The 18,947-nt window shown below is 38.2% G+C and overlaps 5 protein-coding genes across 5 annotated transcripts; 4 read left to right on the top strand and 1 right to left on the bottom strand.

Moving 5' to 3' along the window:
• The first annotated feature begins 461 nt into the window (after nucleotides 1-461).
• On the top strand, nucleotides 462-1,344 carry LOC126799842 (steroid 5-alpha-reductase DET2). The gene is given in 2 exon segments (XM_050527105.1): nucleotides 462-697; nucleotides 699-1,344. Coding segments are annotated over 2 exon segments (777 nt in total). The 5' UTR covers nucleotides 462-470; the 3' UTR covers nucleotides 1,249-1,344.
• A 646-nt stretch (nucleotides 1,345-1,990) lies between these two features.
• Nucleotides 1,991-7,226, bottom strand: LOC126798522 (acetyl-coenzyme A carboxylase carboxyl transferase subunit alpha, chloroplastic). The gene is made up of 12 exons (XM_050525525.1): nucleotides 7,110-7,226; nucleotides 6,663-7,035; nucleotides 6,516-6,590; nucleotides 5,679-5,786; nucleotides 5,381-5,541; nucleotides 5,162-5,276; nucleotides 4,923-5,077; nucleotides 4,536-4,587; nucleotides 4,386-4,454; nucleotides 3,814-3,891; nucleotides 2,591-3,738; nucleotides 1,991-2,400 (listed from the first exon to the last, which is right to left on the bottom strand). The coding sequence occupies exons 2-11, from the start codon at nucleotides 6,993-6,995 to the stop codon at nucleotides 2,626-2,628; spliced, it is 2,259 nt and encodes a 752-aa protein (XP_050381482.1). The 5' UTR covers nucleotides 6,996-7,035; nucleotides 7,110-7,226; the 3' UTR covers nucleotides 1,991-2,400; nucleotides 2,591-2,625.
• Nucleotides 7,227-10,373: 3,147 nt separating this feature from the next.
• Nucleotides 10,374-13,141, top strand: LOC126798523 (OVARIAN TUMOR DOMAIN-containing deubiquitinating enzyme 3). The gene is made up of 8 exons (XM_050525526.1): nucleotides 10,374-10,485; nucleotides 10,576-10,723; nucleotides 10,837-10,924; nucleotides 11,003-11,066; nucleotides 11,324-11,429; nucleotides 11,549-11,603; nucleotides 11,916-11,969; nucleotides 12,775-13,141. Exons 1-8 carry the CDS (start codon nucleotides 10,464-10,466, stop codon nucleotides 12,916-12,918), a joined length of 681 nt encoding a protein of 226 aa, XP_050381483.1. The 5' UTR covers nucleotides 10,374-10,463; the 3' UTR covers nucleotides 12,919-13,141.
• Nucleotides 13,142-14,060: 919 nt separating this feature from the next.
• LOC126797789 (ataxin-3 homolog) lies at nucleotides 14,061-16,359 on the top strand. The gene is made up of 2 exons (XM_050524508.1): nucleotides 14,061-14,451; nucleotides 15,501-16,359. The coding sequence occupies exons 1-2, from the start codon at nucleotides 14,191-14,193 to the stop codon at nucleotides 16,152-16,154; spliced, it is 915 nt and encodes a 304-aa protein (XP_050380465.1). The 5' UTR covers nucleotides 14,061-14,190; the 3' UTR covers nucleotides 16,155-16,359.
• An 82-nt stretch (nucleotides 16,360-16,441) lies between these two features.
• LOC126797790 (protein translation factor SUI1 homolog 2-like) lies at nucleotides 16,442-17,141 on the top strand. The gene has a single exon (XM_050524509.1). It carries the CDS (start codon nucleotides 16,778-16,780, stop codon nucleotides 17,117-17,119), a length of 342 nt encoding a protein of 113 aa, XP_050380466.1. The 5' UTR covers nucleotides 16,442-16,777; the 3' UTR covers nucleotides 17,120-17,141.
• Nucleotides 17,142-18,947: the final 1,806 nt, after the last annotated feature.

Consider the following 18,947-nt stretch of genomic DNA (forward strand, 5'->3'; position numbering starts at 1 on the left):
TAAATAGAAGAAGTTATGATTCATTATTGTGAATCTATGATGTTAACTATAGTTAGTTTATAGTTGAGTAAATGACACGTGTCATTAATAGGAGAGATATGCCTTAGGATAGGCAAAATAGGGGTCGACAAACAGTGGCGACAAATTACCCAAGGGGTTTGGTGTAGTGGTAATGCAGCTTGCATCTGCATGTTGGTCGAATGCTGACGTGATACTCTTGATAATATGAATTTACTAGTTCGATCATCGGCATGTGAAAAATATCTCATCAAAAGAATTTGTACCGTATCTGCTCTCCGGATCCGGAGTGTCAGACCCACCAATTCACTATTTTTTTGTACCAAAAAAAACATCGACGACAAATTTGCTTACAATTAACTAACTATTTACTTTCATTTCCCGTTCTTTTCCATCAATAATTGCCTCTGGGAGTTTAGAGTCTCACTCTCACAGTCTCACACACCTCAGTCATGGTCTCATCAGATCAGAGTCATCAGACCTTCAACAACTGCCTCCTCTGTCTCTACCTCATAGCCCCTCCCACCTTCATCTCCCTCAGATTCCTCCAAGCCCCCTATGGCAAGCACAACCGTCCCGGGTGGGGCCCCGCCATCTCTCCGCCGCTGGCTTGGTTTCTCATGGAATCACCAACCCTCTGGCTCACTCTACTCCTCTTCCCCTACCGCCAACACAGCTCCCTTAATTCTAATGATCCCATATCTCTTCCACTATTTCAACCGAACCTGCATCTACCCACTTCGCCTCTACCGGAACACAAACCGGAAAACCGCCCCCGGTTTCCCGGTCAGCTTGGCATTGATGGCATTTGTGTTCAACCTGTTGAATGGCTACTTGCAGTCCAGATGGGTGTCTCACTACAAGGACTATGAGGGCGATCATGGTTGGTTTTGGTTGAGGTTTTGTGTTGGGTTGGTGGTGTTTTTGGGTGGGATGGGTGTGAATGTGTGGTCTGATAGGGTTTTAGTGGGGTTGAAGAAAGAGAGTGGAGGGTATAAGATCCCAAGAGGAGGGTGGTTTGAGTTGGTCAGCTGCCCTAACTACTTTGGGGAGATAATGGAGTGGGTAGGATGGGCAGTGATGACTTGGTCTTGGGCAGGGCTAGGGTTTCTGATATACACGTGTGCTAACTTGGTTCCCAGGGCTCGTGCCAACCATAACTGGTATTTGGACAAGTTTGGGGACGAGTATCCCAAGTCCAGGAAAGCTGTGATTCCCTTCTTGTATTGAGAAAGCAGAGCAGTTTCTTTGTGATTTGTAATTGTGTTTCTTACCTGATGTGACTGTGTAATGCTTAAAGCAATTCGAAGCTGAAGTTGTGGAGTGGTTTCATTGATGCTGTGCTATAGAATGATGAATGAATGCTTTTTAGGGCACTATGTACTGATAATTAGCATGATCTTCATTGATTTTACCATTGAGAATATTCAGTGGACAAAATTATGAACAAATTGTAAGTATGTCTGTTGTTTCATTCAAAGGAAAGCTAGGCTCCTTCTGGGTCGGGGTAAGGGGCTCCTTTTATGGTACAGTACTGGATTTTCACTTGAAAACGAGGTTTCTCAGACTTTGAAGGTGAAAGACGCAACCGGAGAGACATTGACGTCGGAGAAGTTCTACCATAATGGATAGCATATAAATTTTCAATTATCGAGTCTGATGTAACAATCTATGGACCTAAAACACCGGGGAGTGGCAGACTTTCTGCAATATCCTAGGATTTACTGATTAAAGAGGTGCATTCTTATACGAGGCTTAGCCGCTTAGGGTTCTTGAGAAGGTAAAGCTTGCAAGCTCTAAACAAGAATGAAGTGCTAAGATGACAAGATCAACCTTAATTCTCAGCGGAACAGTTTCTTGCTTAGCAGGAACTGCATACCTTATTCAATATCAGAAAAGTCTAAGCTACCAACAAGGTGCCAAAACATTTTAATGCAACTTGTTGGAAAGCATTTCGCCAACAATGGGTATATGAAAGAAATATAAAAATGATTTATTACCCTCTCCACACGACCTATAGTCCTATACAAGTGATTCAAATTCTACAACAACAGGAGCTCAGATATTATTGGGATGTCAGTCCATGTCTATAAAGGTAAAAAAGAAATGCACTCAACTAGAAGAAAAGGGAACATTAATAATTTATAAAACCCTAAATAAATTAAAATGTTCATGAAATTGTGGAGCTAACAATTCTCCTTCTGGTTCCTCGTAATGCCAAACTTGTACACTGCTGCAAGATGTTGTCGATGGATGCAAACCAGTAGCAAACTAGCAATAGCTGAAAGGTTCCACTTTGTGCACTTTTTGTTATCACTCTCATGTGTTCTGAACAATCCGTTCCTCGGCACATCCTCAGCAAAAGAGCTGTTTAAAAGAGTACTGCAGAAGAGCATAAGCTAATGAGTTTATGTCTTTCTCCAAAGAATATACAGAACTACTAATCAGGTACAGATTTATATCAGTCCTCAATTTTAAGTCCAGTGACCAGACAATAAAAAAAAGAGAACTAGTGTGCACGAGTAAGACATTCAAAATCACTAACAATAGTACGAGGGGAAGAGAGACTCACATTACACAACTGTCTGAAACTCTGCTCTAGATTCCTCAAAAGACATAGACCTCATTTGGATTTTCCTTTGTTAAACTTCCATCTGATTCTCCAGAAGATTCAATGGTTTTGGAAACCTCAGCCTTGAGCTTCTCATGCTTCTCTTTCAAGTTTGATGCCTCCACAGCTGCTGCCAAGCTTTGTTTGATTTGTTGCTCCAAAGCCACAATCCTGTTTTTGGTTGCTGAATCAGGATTCTTTCCTGCCTTCGCTACTTCCAACTTTAGTAACTCAATCTTGTCTTTCAGGTCTGATGAATTGATAACATTTTCAAATTTGTGATTAATTTCTTCATTTAATTCTTCAATCTTGGTCTTGACCTCTGGGGGCAAAGTTTGCTCAATTGGTTCTTTTGGTCTTTTCTCCACTTCCAACCCCAAGGACTTGAGGACACCAACAAACTCAGAGTCCAACTCTTTCTTCAATTCTAAAATTTTCCCCTTCAGGCTGTCATCCAATTCATCAAGGTTGGATACCCCAGTGTTTTCAATTTCAGCCTTAAGTGCAGCAGTTTTTTTCTTAACATCTGGTCGTTCCATGATCTCATTGAACTTATTGTTAACTTCTTGCTTCAATGATGCAGCCTTGTTGTTCTTCTCCTCATATTTATATGCTTTTGATAATTCCTTCAGCATGTCAACTTTATACTTTAGATCTTCATAATTAGGAGCAGATGACAAGCTTTGGGTAAAATCATGCCTAAGATTTTGAATCTTTTCTTTCAGTGCCGGATGCATGAGCTGGTCCTGTGAACTTACTTTCGAAAATTCTTCCTGCAATGATTCAAACCTGTCCTTTAATCCTATGGCCTTAACTGCCTCAGAAAATTCATTATCAACCTCCTTTTTCAGCTTTTCTATTGTCTCAGTCAGAGGCAACAACGCAGGCTTATCAGAGGATTTCTTTGCCTCCAAAATTTGCAGCTTGACCTTTTCAACTTCACCCTCTAAATCCACAACTGCAGTCTTTACAGCCTTGGGTTCTTCTTTGAGTTTCATGTTCCTTTTCTTCTTTGGATCTATAGGGATTCCTTCTTGAAACCCACCAATTTTGCGGAACTTCATCATGCGATGCTTTAATAGTGCTTCAGTGTCCATCTTCTTAAGCTCCTAAAAACATGAAAGACTAACATTAGGTCAAACATGATTTCATAGATTATTTTTGTAGCAGCAGCGGGAACTCACCTCCATTTCCGTTTTAATAGCATGTTTGATCTGTTGAGAGGTCCACAAGGAATCTGCATGCGCTCCACCAAGCGGCTCCTATCAAAAGTAAGAAATAAAAGTAGAATTTTTAGAAGCCACATCATCATTGCATAGAAATTAGGAGAAACTATATTAATATTTTCTTTTTTGTCCCCATGGAATGAATGACTTGAGAATTTATAAAATGGAATGATGATTTGGACTATTCAGGTATGCAAGTGGAGTCTGATCATGAAAAACGAGAATTGTATAAATTAAATGCCATAAACATGAATCAAATGAATAATGGGGGGAAAAAGGTGTTAATATATAAACTACTTATCCATACACACGTACACATTTACTCATAAGATCATGTGATCTTTCTTGATATATCAATGTTATAATGACATGGATGAGTTTGGATAGAGAAATTATCATGGCTCAGCCCATAGGGTGCTGCAGACACTTTGAGCACCAAAGTTACCAACTTCTCTTATGCATCCGAATATCACCACACTTAAACACAAGAAAAGAATACAAATATGAAACAGAAGGATTGCGACACATACAGGGATGATGCCGTCTGCAATTTGCAGCTTGCACAACTCAGATGCAGTAATCTTCAGCTTCTCAGCTGCCTATAAAGAGAAATAAGCTTTCTATAGCTACCATCAATTAAATGATTAAAGACAACACCAAATAATGAATGTTGCACAAACCTTCGGAGAAGCTTTGGCACTCTTCCACAAGATTGCTGCACATGCCTCAGGACTAAATACACCAGAGAAAATAAAACACATAAGAGAAACAAAAGTACATTTGACACTTAATGGAACAGAAGTTCAGAAGACTAGCAGTAATTTACTTAAAAATAGGACTCAGGTATTAGAGAACTAATAATAGAAAAAGGAGGAATATTTCAGATATAAGGCATACAGTGTCTCCCACCTACAGGTAACTGATTTATAAGAATTTAACTTCTACAAATCCAGGACACGAACACTTGAGAATCATCTATAAACACAGAAAAATAAAGAAATACATGCAACATTTCCCTAGTACAGCTGCCCTAAGAGATTACAACACAGAAAACCAATTCACATTACCTGGCAACATAGAAAACTGCATTTTCAAGCATTAATAGTTTATTAGCACAGCCAATGGCTAGGGCACCACCAGATCCACCTTCCCCAATGACGATAGAAACAATCGGTACCTTCAGACCGAACATAGTCCGCAAGTTGTGAGCTATGGCTTCACCCTGTATATGATTCATGCAAGAAAATTAGATGGCCCAGCACTAAAACAGATTCAGATGGGATTGAAGGTACATGTATTCACATACTTGGCCCAGCTCTTCAGATTTAAGGTCTGCATATGCACCGGGAGTATCAATGAAAGTAACAATAGGGAAGCCATGGTGATCTGCATAGTACATCATGCGCAGAGCCTTCCGGTAACTGTAAGAATGCAAGTGCTTTAAGGTCGTAAACTTTTCAGGCATAACAAGATGAGAAGTTGAATGCAAAAAGTAATGCTATATATTATCTATCATGTAACGTACCCATGAGGAGTAGGCATCCCAAAGTTACGCTGGATGTTTTCCTTCGTATTTCTACCTTTCTGGTGACCCATAAACATATACCTATTACCATCTATAGTTCCTATACCAGTGACAATAGCAGGATCATCGTACCCTGCTCGGTCTCCATGAAGCTCTACAAACTGTAGGAGTGAAATTAACACATTAAAAGTATACACACAACTAGAACTCATAAATTCAACAACTGACATGTTTTTCTAAAACAAAAAATATAAATCAAACTGAGAATATTTCTGAAATTAGGTAAAAAAGTGAGTACCTTATCAGTAATGTTAAACACATGATCAAGGAAAGTAGGCCTGTTGGGATGTCGTGCAATATTTACACGTTGTATAGGAGTGAGATTCAAATATAAATCCTTTAGAGCCTGAAAGAAAATTAAAATGTTTGTTATGAAGATAAGACCAAAAACTGTATAGCAACATATAGAAGTCCTGAGAAAGGTAAGGAACAAAAACTAGATGTAGTAAACTAAGTTCTGTACTTCAGCTTAATATCCTAATACACAAGTGGTCATAAATACACCAAGAAGCACAAGCCAATATTGAAGTGTTAACAAAAAGTGTGAATGAGTGAAAATAACTAAGCAGAAGGTTCTCCAACATGAGACAGAAAATAGTATATTATAAAGAAGAATAGATTAGGAATATAAGCATGGCCCTTTACATTGCTTCTCTTACCATTAAAACATTTACATGAAACTCGAACTATATTCTACTGATACATGAATGTCTGAATGAATGACCCTTTATATTGCTTCTCTTAGTTCTCTTATGTATAATGCATTCATATTCAAAGGAAACTTGATTATATCCTATGCATACATAAATATCTGAAGGTATCATCTTCTCAGCTATACTGAGTTCAAATGCTCATCATAAATTATTTCAAAATTTTAAACGAGCTCATTATATTGTCTGAGCTTGCCATACATCTCAATAGAATAGCCACTACTCCATCACAGCCAAAACCAGCAATTGCACCACGCAAGTAACGGGTATAAAGTGAATATAAGTACAGCAAACCACAGATAGAAATCATTATGAGCAACAAAAGGACAATCATCACCGCCGTGGAATAAAAATAATTATCAAACCTGTTGGTGTTTATTCTCCAATGAAATAATCTGATCACTGAAGTCCAGTCCGGTTTCGTTGGCCATCTTCCGCACCTATCAACAAAAACCAAGTCTCAATCCAAACAAACTCGCAACGAAAACAAATTAAAATCACCTGATCATTACATCAATGATCTTCTTCTCGATTTCGACAAGAGGCTTCTCGAAAGGCAGAGTAACCGGCTTGGGCTTCTCCTTCAACGGCTTGAAGTGCGAGAGATGAGTCAGCACTCCTCCTTTGACATTGGGATCCGGATCCGCCGGCCACGGGTAGTCGTGCTTCTTCACCTTCCTCAGCTTCGCCGTCACCGCAAGATTCCTCTTCACGCCGAACCTCGCCTTCCCTAGAGCTCTCAGAGGAACACCAGTAGCTCCATTGCTGGAGCTCCTGAACCCATCCGACGCCGCACCGCAAGTAAGGGCCAGTGCAGCAGAATGAGCTAAAGAAGAAGTCGCCATGTATGTCGAGGCTCCGACCAATTCCGCCAATCAGATCGCTCTAGACAACATTAAAACCAATAAATCAAACAGCAAAATCAATGGTGAGAGTAATGAGGAGGGGGGAGGTATTACCTGAGAGCGGAATCGAGGGGGATTAGAGGAGGGGGGAAGTGAAATGGGGGCCGGAGAAAGAGAGGGGAGTATTATGAAGAGCAATGTTGAAGAGAGAGAAAGGAGGGGGGGGGGAGCTTTGGAGAGATCGTCAAAAGTGAGTTACGGAGAGTTTTGGGGTTTTGTTGGGGGCGATACTTCTTATGACCGAGCGAGCGAGCGAGCGAGTTCTGAGTCAGTGAGTTGAGAAGAAGAGAGGGACCTGAGTTTATGAAGAGGGCCAGCTTTTTCGGTTTGGCAGTTAAATAGTGGTGTTTTATTTACCCGGCACGTGTGTGTTCGCACGTGATGGGGTCGATGACTTCGATGCTCTTCGTCCTCGGGAGAGCCCTAAAAAAAACAGACCATCCTTCGGTTCCATCAGAGTTTAATCGTTTTTTTCTTTAGGGGGAAATATTAGAAAAACCGTTTGGTGACTGGTTGTGAAAAATTGGCAAATTGAAATTAGCAGATCACTAATTTGATATAACAAAAACAAATTTTCCCCATTGAAAAAAAACAACTTTTTATATGATAATTTTACTACGGCTAATGACGGAGCTACGATTAGATATTAGTGTGGGCTGATCATTTCAATATGATAGAGCTAGATGAAGTTTAGGCTATTATACCTATATAATTAGACAAATAGATGAAGATTCTTGGGCTACAGCCCTCTTAGTTTCCTACTATCCTCTGTCAATGTTTTTATAGTCTTGTTTTTCAAATCTTTTTGTTGTCGAATACTTTGATTGGAATGAAGAAAAGAACGAAAAAAAAAAGACAAAATTATCAAAATACACTTTAAATTTGGTTAAAATAGTCAATTTGCACCTCAAACTTGTATTTAAGTCAATTTACCTCCTAAACTTAGTAAAAATTGCCGATTTGCACCCCATTCGTTAAATTTAACTGTTTTCATCCAATTTTGCGTCAAATGTCATGCACATGAGGGGTAATGTTGTCATTTTCTATTTATATTTTTCTCAAAAACAAATACAAATATTCTTTAAAAGGAGGATTATTTTTTAATCAAATTATTTATTCACATCTTTTTTCTACATACTGAACCCTACTTCGAATTATATATTCAACATATTCACCCATTCAAATATAGTGTGTTGTGTATATATATATATGTACACATTGTTGGAGGAGGAACGAAACAAGAATAATAACGACGTAATGGAACAAAACGTAATCATTTAATTATTAATAATGTGGCTTATATATAGGCATTACATAACTATAATCTTGTAGGATTCGGAGTCCTAATCTATTACAGATATGCGAATCTATCTCTAATAGGAACTAATAAGGCTAAGACACACACAATGGTTAAATAGTAATTCTCCCATAACACACATTTTTTTTAATTTTCAATGTATTTATTTATATTTCTCTAATATCTTTTAACATACTATATCACGTAAAATAATAAATATATAAATCAATAACATGTTTCGAAAAAAAAATTTGTAACAAGTGTTCATCTTAAGTAATTTTATTAATTTATTTCATTATTAAATATGAATAAATATATAATAATAATATTGCCCCTTAAATGCATGATATGTGACTTAAAATTGGATGAAAAACATTAAATTTAACGGATATGGTGAAAATCGGTAATTTTTACCAAATTTAGGAGATAAATTGACTCAAATGCAAATTTATGGTGCAAATTGATAATTATGACAAAGTTTACGGTGCAAATCGGCGTTTTTGCAAAAAAAAAAAAAGTGGTAGGAGAGTTCAAAGAAGACACACTTTGTAATTGATCTCATCCATATGTTTATACTATCAAATCCTATCCTGATGCTTTTGTAATAGTAATTTGGCTATGGACCAATACGTTGACCAGAGCAATTAAGCAAAATATGGATTATGCCGGCCACTCCAAATGATTAGGAAGTGGCTTGACGCTAATTGAAAAAAAAAATGGAAATGAATCAAAATGGTCTTTGTTAGTTGTGTTATTAGGTGGTTTGCAGATTCTGCTAAGTAGCCTACTATTATTAAAATTGATCGAGTTTGCTTTTTTTATAAAAAAAAAAGGTGCCTTGTTTTAACACACCTACACCAGAATCCAGGGAGATTGTTATTCACAATGTCCTTTAGTATTTTTAGATTCTCAAACACACAAATGTTTTCATGAGAAATTACGTCATAGGATCAATAGAATACTTAGTAAAAATAGAAAATGTGGCTTTACGTTTGAAATTGTATTCTCTAACAATACTATATCATCCATCAAATATATTGTAGAAAATTTATTCAAAGTGTCGTTGACATCGTAATTGATGTAGCTCAAAATACAAATGGGTTCTTCGGAATATTTAAGTTTTCTCACGCCTCATGTATTTGATTACTCTAGATTAGAGGTGTAAATGAGCCAAGTCGAGCGAAATAATAAGTTGTTCATGTTTGGCTTGTTTTCATTCGATCGAGCTCGAGCCGGGCTAAAATTTGATTTTTGTGCTTCATGTTCAAGCTCGATTCGGCTTGAAAAAGCTCGAGCTGGGGTCGGACCGACTTATTTTATTAGATGAGATCGAATTTAAATTGAACCGTCTTGAATCATATAAAATTAAAAATTAAAAATTTAGAAATTAAAATTAAAATTTAAAATCTAATGTCATAGCATCACATAAAAATTATTTTATTTGTAATAAAATAAAAATAACAAATCAAATTCGTTATTGAACTTAAAGTCTTTAACTAATTAATTTAGAAATAAGCATTTCAGTTATTTCAAACTAATATTATATTTTAAATATTATTTCTTATATAAAAATTATGTTTTATATATACTATAAAAATTAATAAGTCAAGTTTAATTAATAAACGAACTGAACTTTTAACAAGTTCGAGCTACCTCGCGAGCTAAACGAGTCGAACGAGCCGAATACTTATTGTTCAAGCTCGGCTCATTTTCAAAGTCGGGCTTAATATTGAGCTCAAACTCGACTCATTTAACTTTACGAGCTCGAGACGAACATGTTAAAAGCGTGTCAAACACGAGCGGCTCGAGCCTACTTACAGCCTTACTCTAGATGCACTCACAAGCTCATACCTAATCCTACAAATTTACCAATCAATCTTGTAACTTTCAATTTACTAACACATTATGGTCAATTCAATAAACTGGTTCAAAGAGGCCCTAACTCCCAGACTAAACTAAACAAGCTAGGAGTTTGCAATTAGCAGGACACGATGATTCAAGTACAACAACGACGTCGTTTAGTCTGTTTCCGTATTCGAGCCCTCTTGCTTTTATCCGGGTGCTTTGGCTGCTCTCATCACTCGAGTCCTCATCCCAGGAGCAACTCTGTTATGGCGCCCAAGCTTTCCAACGGTACTAAACTTCATCTCTCTGCCTCTATATATCTCCATCTCATTTCATCGAATCTAAATCATGTTGACATTTTCGTGTTATGGAGAGCAGAGGGTGTTCTGGAGCAGCTCAAGAATGGAACTGCTCAGTTCGAGCTCGTCTCCTCCCCACTTCTCTCAATTTCAATTTCTCAGCCAAACGCATCGTCCTTCACCGCAGACTACAGCCACCGATTCTTCGCTCGAATTGGTCCGCCGCTGTATAATTCCTACTCTTGCACTCTTTTAAAATAGTTCAATCCTTTAGTGTGCATATCTTCAATTTCATAAACCTTAAACCCTAATTCACCAACCCGTTATGTGTTTCTTTCAGAGGCAGAGGATCTTCGGCTCTGAGGAAAGTCGAACGCTATTCCGTTCAGAGAGTTACCGGTGATGGACGCTGTCTATTTCGTGCACTGGTATCTGATTTTATATGTTTTCTTTTCATTTAGTTTTGTATTACAAGCTCGACTTTTATGCACTTAAATTATAACCAGGTGAAAGGAATGGCAGCAAATAAAGGGTCTCCTCTTAGCCCAAGGGAAGAGAGAGACAATGCAGGTATGCTTCAGATTGAATTTAAAGCATAAGCTATAGAGCAGCGTATGGAGATCCTTACAGGCGCTGCTGTGTCTGTTTTGTTCTGTTATATCTAGACGTCAAACTGCATCTACTAAATCAATTGATTAATTCACGTTTGCTTATATTTTTATGTAGTAATGTACGCACAGACCATTATCACATTGGTCTTATAGATTGAATGAGTACTGGTTTTGTAATTGAATGACCAAACTTGCCGGGCTTTTTGGAAATTACAGATGAACTAAGGATGGCTGTGAAAGAAGTTATATGCGAAAATGAGCAAGAACGGCCACAGTATGAAGCAGCTGTAGTGGCAATCACTGTTGATGAATCCTTAAAACGGTCAGCATCTATCTTTTTGCTTGGTGACTGTGAGAGATTTTTGAGATTCGGTTTCTGGGAGGTGCTTTGGTTTACTTATGATGGACAGTAGTTTAAATGATCTGAATGTCTTTCTGTAGTTACTGCCAGCGAATTCAAAGACCTGATTTCTGGGGAGGAGAGTCGGAGCTGCTGGTATGTTCTCCTGACTAAAAATGCTACTGGATTTGGTTAATCATTTTATGAGCATTCAGTCTTTACCAAAGGATATTGATCCCCAAGAGTGTACATAACTTTGGGAGTTGGCACTGTAGATGAGAATGGCTTATGATCAACATAGAGACCAAAAGGAAAACTTAGATTTAGATTTTGAATCAAAATGCTTTTGTCTTGTTTAATACAGTAGAAAGACAAGAATAATTTCACACATGTTTTTACAATGCAGTTATCACCTGTTGTTCATATGACTCTTCCATATAGCATGACCTTTGTCCTTCAAAACTGCAGGTGCTGTCAAAATTATGTAGACAGCCAATCATTGTCTATATTCCAGAGCATGAGGTATTTTTATTTCACTGAAAGGCTGTCTCTTACATTTTGTTTCCTCAATTATTTTGGGGCGTCATGGTGGACTTTGTTTCTTTGTTTGTTACTTCTTAAATATGTATTTAGTGAAATGGAAGGATGAACATGATTGTCAGTTTAAGTTACTGCCGGAGCATCCCACGATAACATAGACATGTATTGCTTTGTACTTATAAAATGGTTTAGGTAATGATTTAGGTCATACAAAGGACTGAAGGAGACATGAAAGGAAATAAGGATATTTTGCAACTATGGAGCTTATGTGTCTAGACACTCCTTTAAATTGGATCACAGAAATTATATTTCCCTGTAATAGAGTTGATGGAGTAAAGTTACTGTGTTATATGAAATTATATTGGATTCTATAAATATTAAGTTAGTTCCATTATAATTTCCTGGACATACAACCTGAGGTACAAGCAGGACTGCCTCTCTAGTTTAAAGAAGAAACACGCAGAGAAAGAGCAAGAGAATCTGACGCATGCCATATTGTGTACTTGCTATGAGCCTATGAGTCGTGAGCATGAAATGTAGCAAGCAAAATGTTCTGATATTTTGTGTTCCAAATCTATAAAGTACTGATGAAATCAAACCCTTTCAAGTCAGGATGAGTCCTTAATTCCACTGCTCATATGTTTAATACTAAAGTTTGACTATATACTAGTACTGCTGTTTGTGACTGCACTAGTTTCATTAATTTTGTGTGCCTAATGAAGTAGTATAAGTCTTTGTCTTTTATACTTGGCAGACTTAGTTTATAATTTGGTTGAATTAATTGCAGCACGCACATGGTGGAAGGGGCCCTGGTTTCATTCCCATTGCAGAATATGGAAGTGAGTTTAGTAAAGGTTCGAGAAACAGAAAGCCGAGGAAGGCTGTGAGGCTCTTGTTCAGTGGCAGGAACCACTACGATCTGCTTGTATGAGTGACAAAAGGGGAGAGATGCAATGCATTTTGTAGCCGTATTCAATATAGATTCAGTTTGTTATCTGTAATGATAATGTATCTTTTGTTTTTATTTAAAAGCTTTTCACCTCTTGTTTTATCGAGGTTCAAACTAAATTGGGAGATGCAGGACCTCAGTCGATTGTGCAAGTTCTGATGATTAATGTTTGATTGAGATATTTTATCAGATAGGACACTGTCACAATGCACTGAATGCAGCACCCAGATGGTGGAGCGGATTCTGGTTTCATTCCCATTCAAGAATATGGAACCGAATTCACTCAGTTCAGTGAAGGTTGGGGAGGCAGAAAGGCTGTGAGGCTCTTGGTATGATGTGCCTGTATGAGAGACTGAGAGGAAGAGACTTCTATTTCTTCCATTGTAGTCCATGTTTATGAAGGAATAACTTCTTCTGTATCTCTGTTTAGAAGCATTTTCCCCATGTTCCATCAAAATTCAAAGGAAATGGGGAGAGATGGGGGGCCTCACTTTGATTTTAAAAAATGGCTCTAATAATGTATGTTGAGTTCAAGAGTTATCAGATACTGGACCAGAGAAAGAGATGCAAGAGGACAATGCCACAATGCTGATGATCTTTCTACATTAGATTGTTAGGTAAAGAAGAAAAATCTCCACACTAGAGGCTGTGCTTCTGGATTTTCCTTTGGATGATGAGTGACCAAAAGAAATAAATCGCTTCGATGATTGAAGTTGAAAACTTTTAAAGTATGAGAGGTTTTTTAGACAAAAAAGACACAATAAACAGATGTAATATTTACCCGTAACATCTTACTTGTGATTCATTTTTTCGCAAAGTAGTACTGAGTTTAAAGAGTGATAACATTACGAATGGATCATCTATACATCATACAAGAAATTAACAAATAATCAAAGACAGACGTGATCTGAGTCATCTGACCGTAACCTTCTCTCGACTTTCTGATCGAGTGGAACATAGTTTGCTCACTTCTCAACTAAAGCGTTGGCGCGTCTTTACACGTGTAAGGAACCGTCCCTTGCACGTGGGAGAGTGAGCCAAACAAACCAAAGTCACAGGCTCTCTCTCTCTCTCTCTCTCTCTCTCTAAAAAGAACCGAACACATCAACAGAACAAAGCAAGAAAGAAATCGAAAGGAGAGCATCTCTCTAATCACATCATCTCTTTTCCTCCTCTATCTTTCTCAACTCCAAATCACCAAAACCATAACAGAATCTTAGGGTTTCCTTCTTCTTCGGCTTCTTCTCAGAATCCATGGAAGGTTCGAGCAACGGAGGGATGGTGTACCACGAGGTGCAGGAGTCGAAGCTCTGCGCCGTGCATTGCGTCAACACGGCGCTGCAAGGTCCCTTCTTCTCCGAATTCGATTTGGCCGCCCTCGCCTCCGATCTCGACCGCAAGGAGCGCCAGATGATGCAGCTCACTGTCCAGGCCGGCGCTCCCTCCGCCGCTGCCGGCGATTTCCTCTCCGAGGAGTCCCACAATGTCTCCCTCGACGGCGATTTCAGCATCCAGGTCCCTTTCTCCATTTCCTAGTCTCATTTCTGAGTTTTCAAGAACCTAAAGCTTGGTTCTTTGTGGAAGATTGGATTAGGTGCTTCTTGAATGTTTAGATTAATTAGTTGAGGTAGCAAGTGTATGTCTTGGATTATAAGAACAAGTGTGTTTTGGTAATGCGGTTAGTTAACACTAGCACTAAGGAGTGGTTAGTACTCAATCACTCAGCAGAAGACTTGATAATCAATTATTATGTAGTTGTCATTGTAATGTGTTTTGCAGTTGTTGTTTTAGTTAACTAACTAATGAACAAGTACTGTACCCTTTCTTGATATGTAAAATGACCGACTTGAATGCATGGATTTGTACTTGAATGTCTGATTGCGATTGGGCATTACACAGATGCCTTTAAAGTCAGAAATAGGCTTTATATGAGTGGAAGTTTCAATGCTGGTTGAACCCAGGCCATACTTGGATATTGTTTTGCATTTTTGCTGTGCTTACCCCGGTGATTTCTAGCAGACTGTTTCTAGTGGAATTTTTTTTCTCTGTAGGTGTTTCGTTTCTATGCATTGCATTTGAGCTGATCAGGTTGCAATGCAGCTTGTAATCAATTGGTTCAAACTTGATGATGTTATACTTTACCAAGCTTTTATGGACTCATGGAGAATATAGCTTAGGAGATTGCGGTTACGGCACATGACTCTTAGGACTATATGCTTGGCGTAATTTTTCTGTGAACCTGTACTTTCAATAATGTGTTTAGTACTTATTTTCTTTTCACATATATCTATTCTGAATCACAAAATTTAGACCGTCATGAGGTCAGTTGGATATTCTTAGAATTAGGATTCCAACATTCACAAAGTGTATAGCTTCTTGTATTTGTACATAAAGCTTCATAAATGTTTAGAGGGGAAAATGAATCAGTCAGGTTTTGGAGTATAAACAGAAGTATGGTTGGATGTTTAGGGTTGTAAGTTGTAAGAATTTTCACTTTCGCTATTCTGCAGCATGACTCTTATCAGAATTTCTTTATTAAATAAAACATTGATGTTCTTTTGTAGGTACTAGAAAAAGCTTTAGAGGTTTGGGATCTGCAGGTCATCCCCCTTGATTCTCCTGTTGCAGAGCCTGCTCAGATCGATCTAGAGCTGGAAAATGGGTTCATCTGCCATCTACATGATCATTGGTTCTGTATCAGGAAAGTGAATGGGGAGTGGTATAATTTTGACAGTCTGTATGCAGCCCCACTTCACCTTTCTAAGTTTTACCTCTCGGCCTATCTGGACACGCTAAGGGGCTCTGGTTGGAGCATTTTCCTGGTGAGAGGAAACTTCCCAAAAGAATGTCCCATTTCATCCTCAGAAGCTTCCAATGGGTATGGGCAGTGGCTTTCACCTGAAGATGCCGACAGAATAACTAAATCATGCAACTCCACAAATGTTCCACGCCAGACTCAGAGAACAAATCAGCCTCGACAACCTTCAGAAGAATTCCTATCCACCGAGGAAGCGGAGCTGCTATCGGAGATGGAAGACGAGAACATGAAGGCTGCAATAGCTGCCAGTCTTATGGACTCTTCCCCTGCCGTGGCCAATGTTGGAGCTAGCGTGGCCGATTCTGGAGTTAGCATGGCCAGTGCTGGAGCTAGCAACCCGCAGAATGAAAGTTCAAACAGCCAAGATGACAAGATCAGCCAGGAGAATAAGATTGCTTGAGAAAAGTAAAGTACATTTTTCCTTTTTATTTTACTGGTTGAGAACAATGATCTATGGATATGTTTGTCAGGTTAGATAGTTGACTTGCATCCTCGGCCGAGGTCGTTGTACTTTGCAGCGTATACATCTCCGTTACACTGTCAGCTCCAAATTTAAACTCAAATTGTAAAACTAGAACAAATAAGCTTTCAGCTTTCAGCTTTCATATTCTTTCCATAGGATGATTACAGTGTTTTGCACAGGCAATGTGTATTGGGGCTTTTGACTACCATTCTATACTACTATCATTCTAGGGCTTCGTGCATTCCTGAGTGATCTTTACTTAGGGTACGGTTACTACTATGAGTATCACTCAGATTCCTAGCAGGTTTTCCAAATCCTATTAATTGTAGGTTAGTCTTTGGTTCTTTCGAATTTCCAAATACGAATCCAACACGTATTCTGTATACCTATAAATGTGTATATCCATAAAGCACTTGAAACTTGAAGACCAAGCATAAACAGTGTTTCTGAAGAGAAAAAAGAGAGGAAGAAAAGCTCAGCCCATCTTCGTCACCGTCCGGCAGATCTCCAAAGCAAAGGAAAGGGGTTTGTCCGGGCCTATTTGTTCATTACCAAGTTTCATGTCTGATCTAGACATCCAGATTCCTACAGCCTTTGATCCGTTTGCCGAGGCTAATGCTGAGTTCTCAGGTGCCGGAACAAGAGAGTATGTGCACATCCGTATACAGCAGCGAAATGGTAGGAAAAGCCTGACAACAGTGCAGGGACTGAAGAAGGAATCGAGCTACAACAAGATTCTCAAGGACCTTAAGAAGGAATTTTGCTGCAATGGTAATGTTGTCCAAGACCCTGAACAGGGACAGGTGATTCAACTACAAGGTGACCAGCGAAAGAAAGTGTCTGCCTTCCTAGTTCAGGCTGGCATTGCGACCAGGGATAACATCAAAATTCACGGTTTCTGAGCTGCAGGAACTCAAGTCCGCACAATCCACCCCTTTCATGAACATGTTATTTGGATACTATATATATCAATTCAGTTCGCTATTCAAGTTTTCTATTTAATTTGTACTTTTTAGTTTGTCCTTAGACAACTGTCTGATTCACTGATGCACCATGAACATGATTCTGGTATGTATGACAACTTCTGTGAGTTCTGTCTATCTTTATTTGTTAATAAAAGAATTTTGACTCGAAAAAACTAGCATACTAATACTGTTGGTGTGCGCACAAGGCTACAATATCTTTCAACTTCATAGTTCTGATTTCAAGCAATATCTGCACTTGGAGCGTCTTGCCCTTGTCTAGCTTCGCAAATCATTCATCCCAGCCAAGTTTCAGTTCCTGCATCTGCTCCGAGGAATCCTACCAAGTAGCAACCACCACTGGTTATGGCTTTTCTGTGGTATGCGAGATGCATGGATATCTTCACAAGCTTTGATGGTGCACAATTGAGAGGGAATTGCATATTGTAAACTCACAAGTAGTTAACTAGTATTACAACATGAAGTGTAGTTTTTTGTTAATAATAAAATTTATTCATTACCAATACTAATAATTGAGACCAGCTACCTCTCATTCCATTGCTTGTACACAAATTCTGTTCAAACTTTACTAGCCCTTCTACTTGGAATGAAAAATATCATGAATTTTTCATTTGTCATGAGAATTAAGACTAGTTGATTACTATATCATTTATGTTACTCTCGAAGCAAAAGCATTTCAATTCTGCTTCTCTGAGTTCTCGAAGGCTTCAAGTATTTACTGTGTAGATAACAAACCATCTATATTTACCGCCCAGTTGTATATTTATGGGGTATTTAGATATACACCCAAACAGGTATACCGTACACCTGTGTTAGATTAAACCCACAACTTCAAGTTATACCTAAATCTATTTATTAAATTAATTTTTAATTTAAAATTATATATTTTGGACCTAATTAACAGAACATAGATTTGCAATAATTTACAAAACATGCCATAAACCCAAAACCAAAACCATAATTCTCATTTTGCTTGATTGAAGCTCTGTTTCAAAACTCCTTCATATATAAACAACCAGAATCGTGATTTCGCATGATGGAAGCCTTGCGTTTTCTAAGCTCCTTCATTAGTTAACGAATACAATATCCAATAGCATCTTGTAACTCATCCATGATCGAAGCAGCATGAATCAATACAAGGGGTTTGAATTTCAATATCAACAACTTTAATTCAGATATATATCCGACGGTATTTTTCTTGGGTATACATGGATAGCTCAATCGGAGGGTGGTGGGTACATGGAGTTGTGTCATCGATTTGTGTTGTTTTTGCTTATTTCGGTATGTAATACTCTCAACCTGTTTAATAGGTTTATTTTTATTTTTTTCAGTTTTACTTGTTTGTGGTGTGTGTACTAAGCCATAGGTATACCTTCAATGTTGTTTCGACTATTTCGATTGAACATGTATATGCTTGTGTGTGTTACCTATGGATCTGGTTATTCAACTATTGTTTTTGGATGTTGGATTGGTGGGTTAGGTAATTTTTGTTCGTGTAAGTGTTTCTTACATATAAATCAGTTGTGTCTGTGCATCAGTGTGTTATTGGTGAGTGGGTAGATTGTTCCTCACGTATAATTGTGAGGGGAGGTGTTTGTCCTGTGCGATAGGAAGGAGTTACCTAGCTATTAGATAACTAGTGTTGGTTCTAGAGGTTTCAATTTATGGTTGTGTATGGTGTTTTACCTATGTGATAGTACCTAATTACATGTGATATAGGGTTTAACTGACTGCTTGTAATGTAGAA

This window comes from Argentina anserina, chromosome 6 (assembly GCF_933775445.1).
Source record: "Argentina anserina chromosome 6, drPotAnse1.1, whole genome shotgun sequence".
Taxonomy (NCBI): domain Eukaryota; kingdom Viridiplantae; phylum Streptophyta; class Magnoliopsida; order Rosales; family Rosaceae; genus Argentina; species Argentina anserina.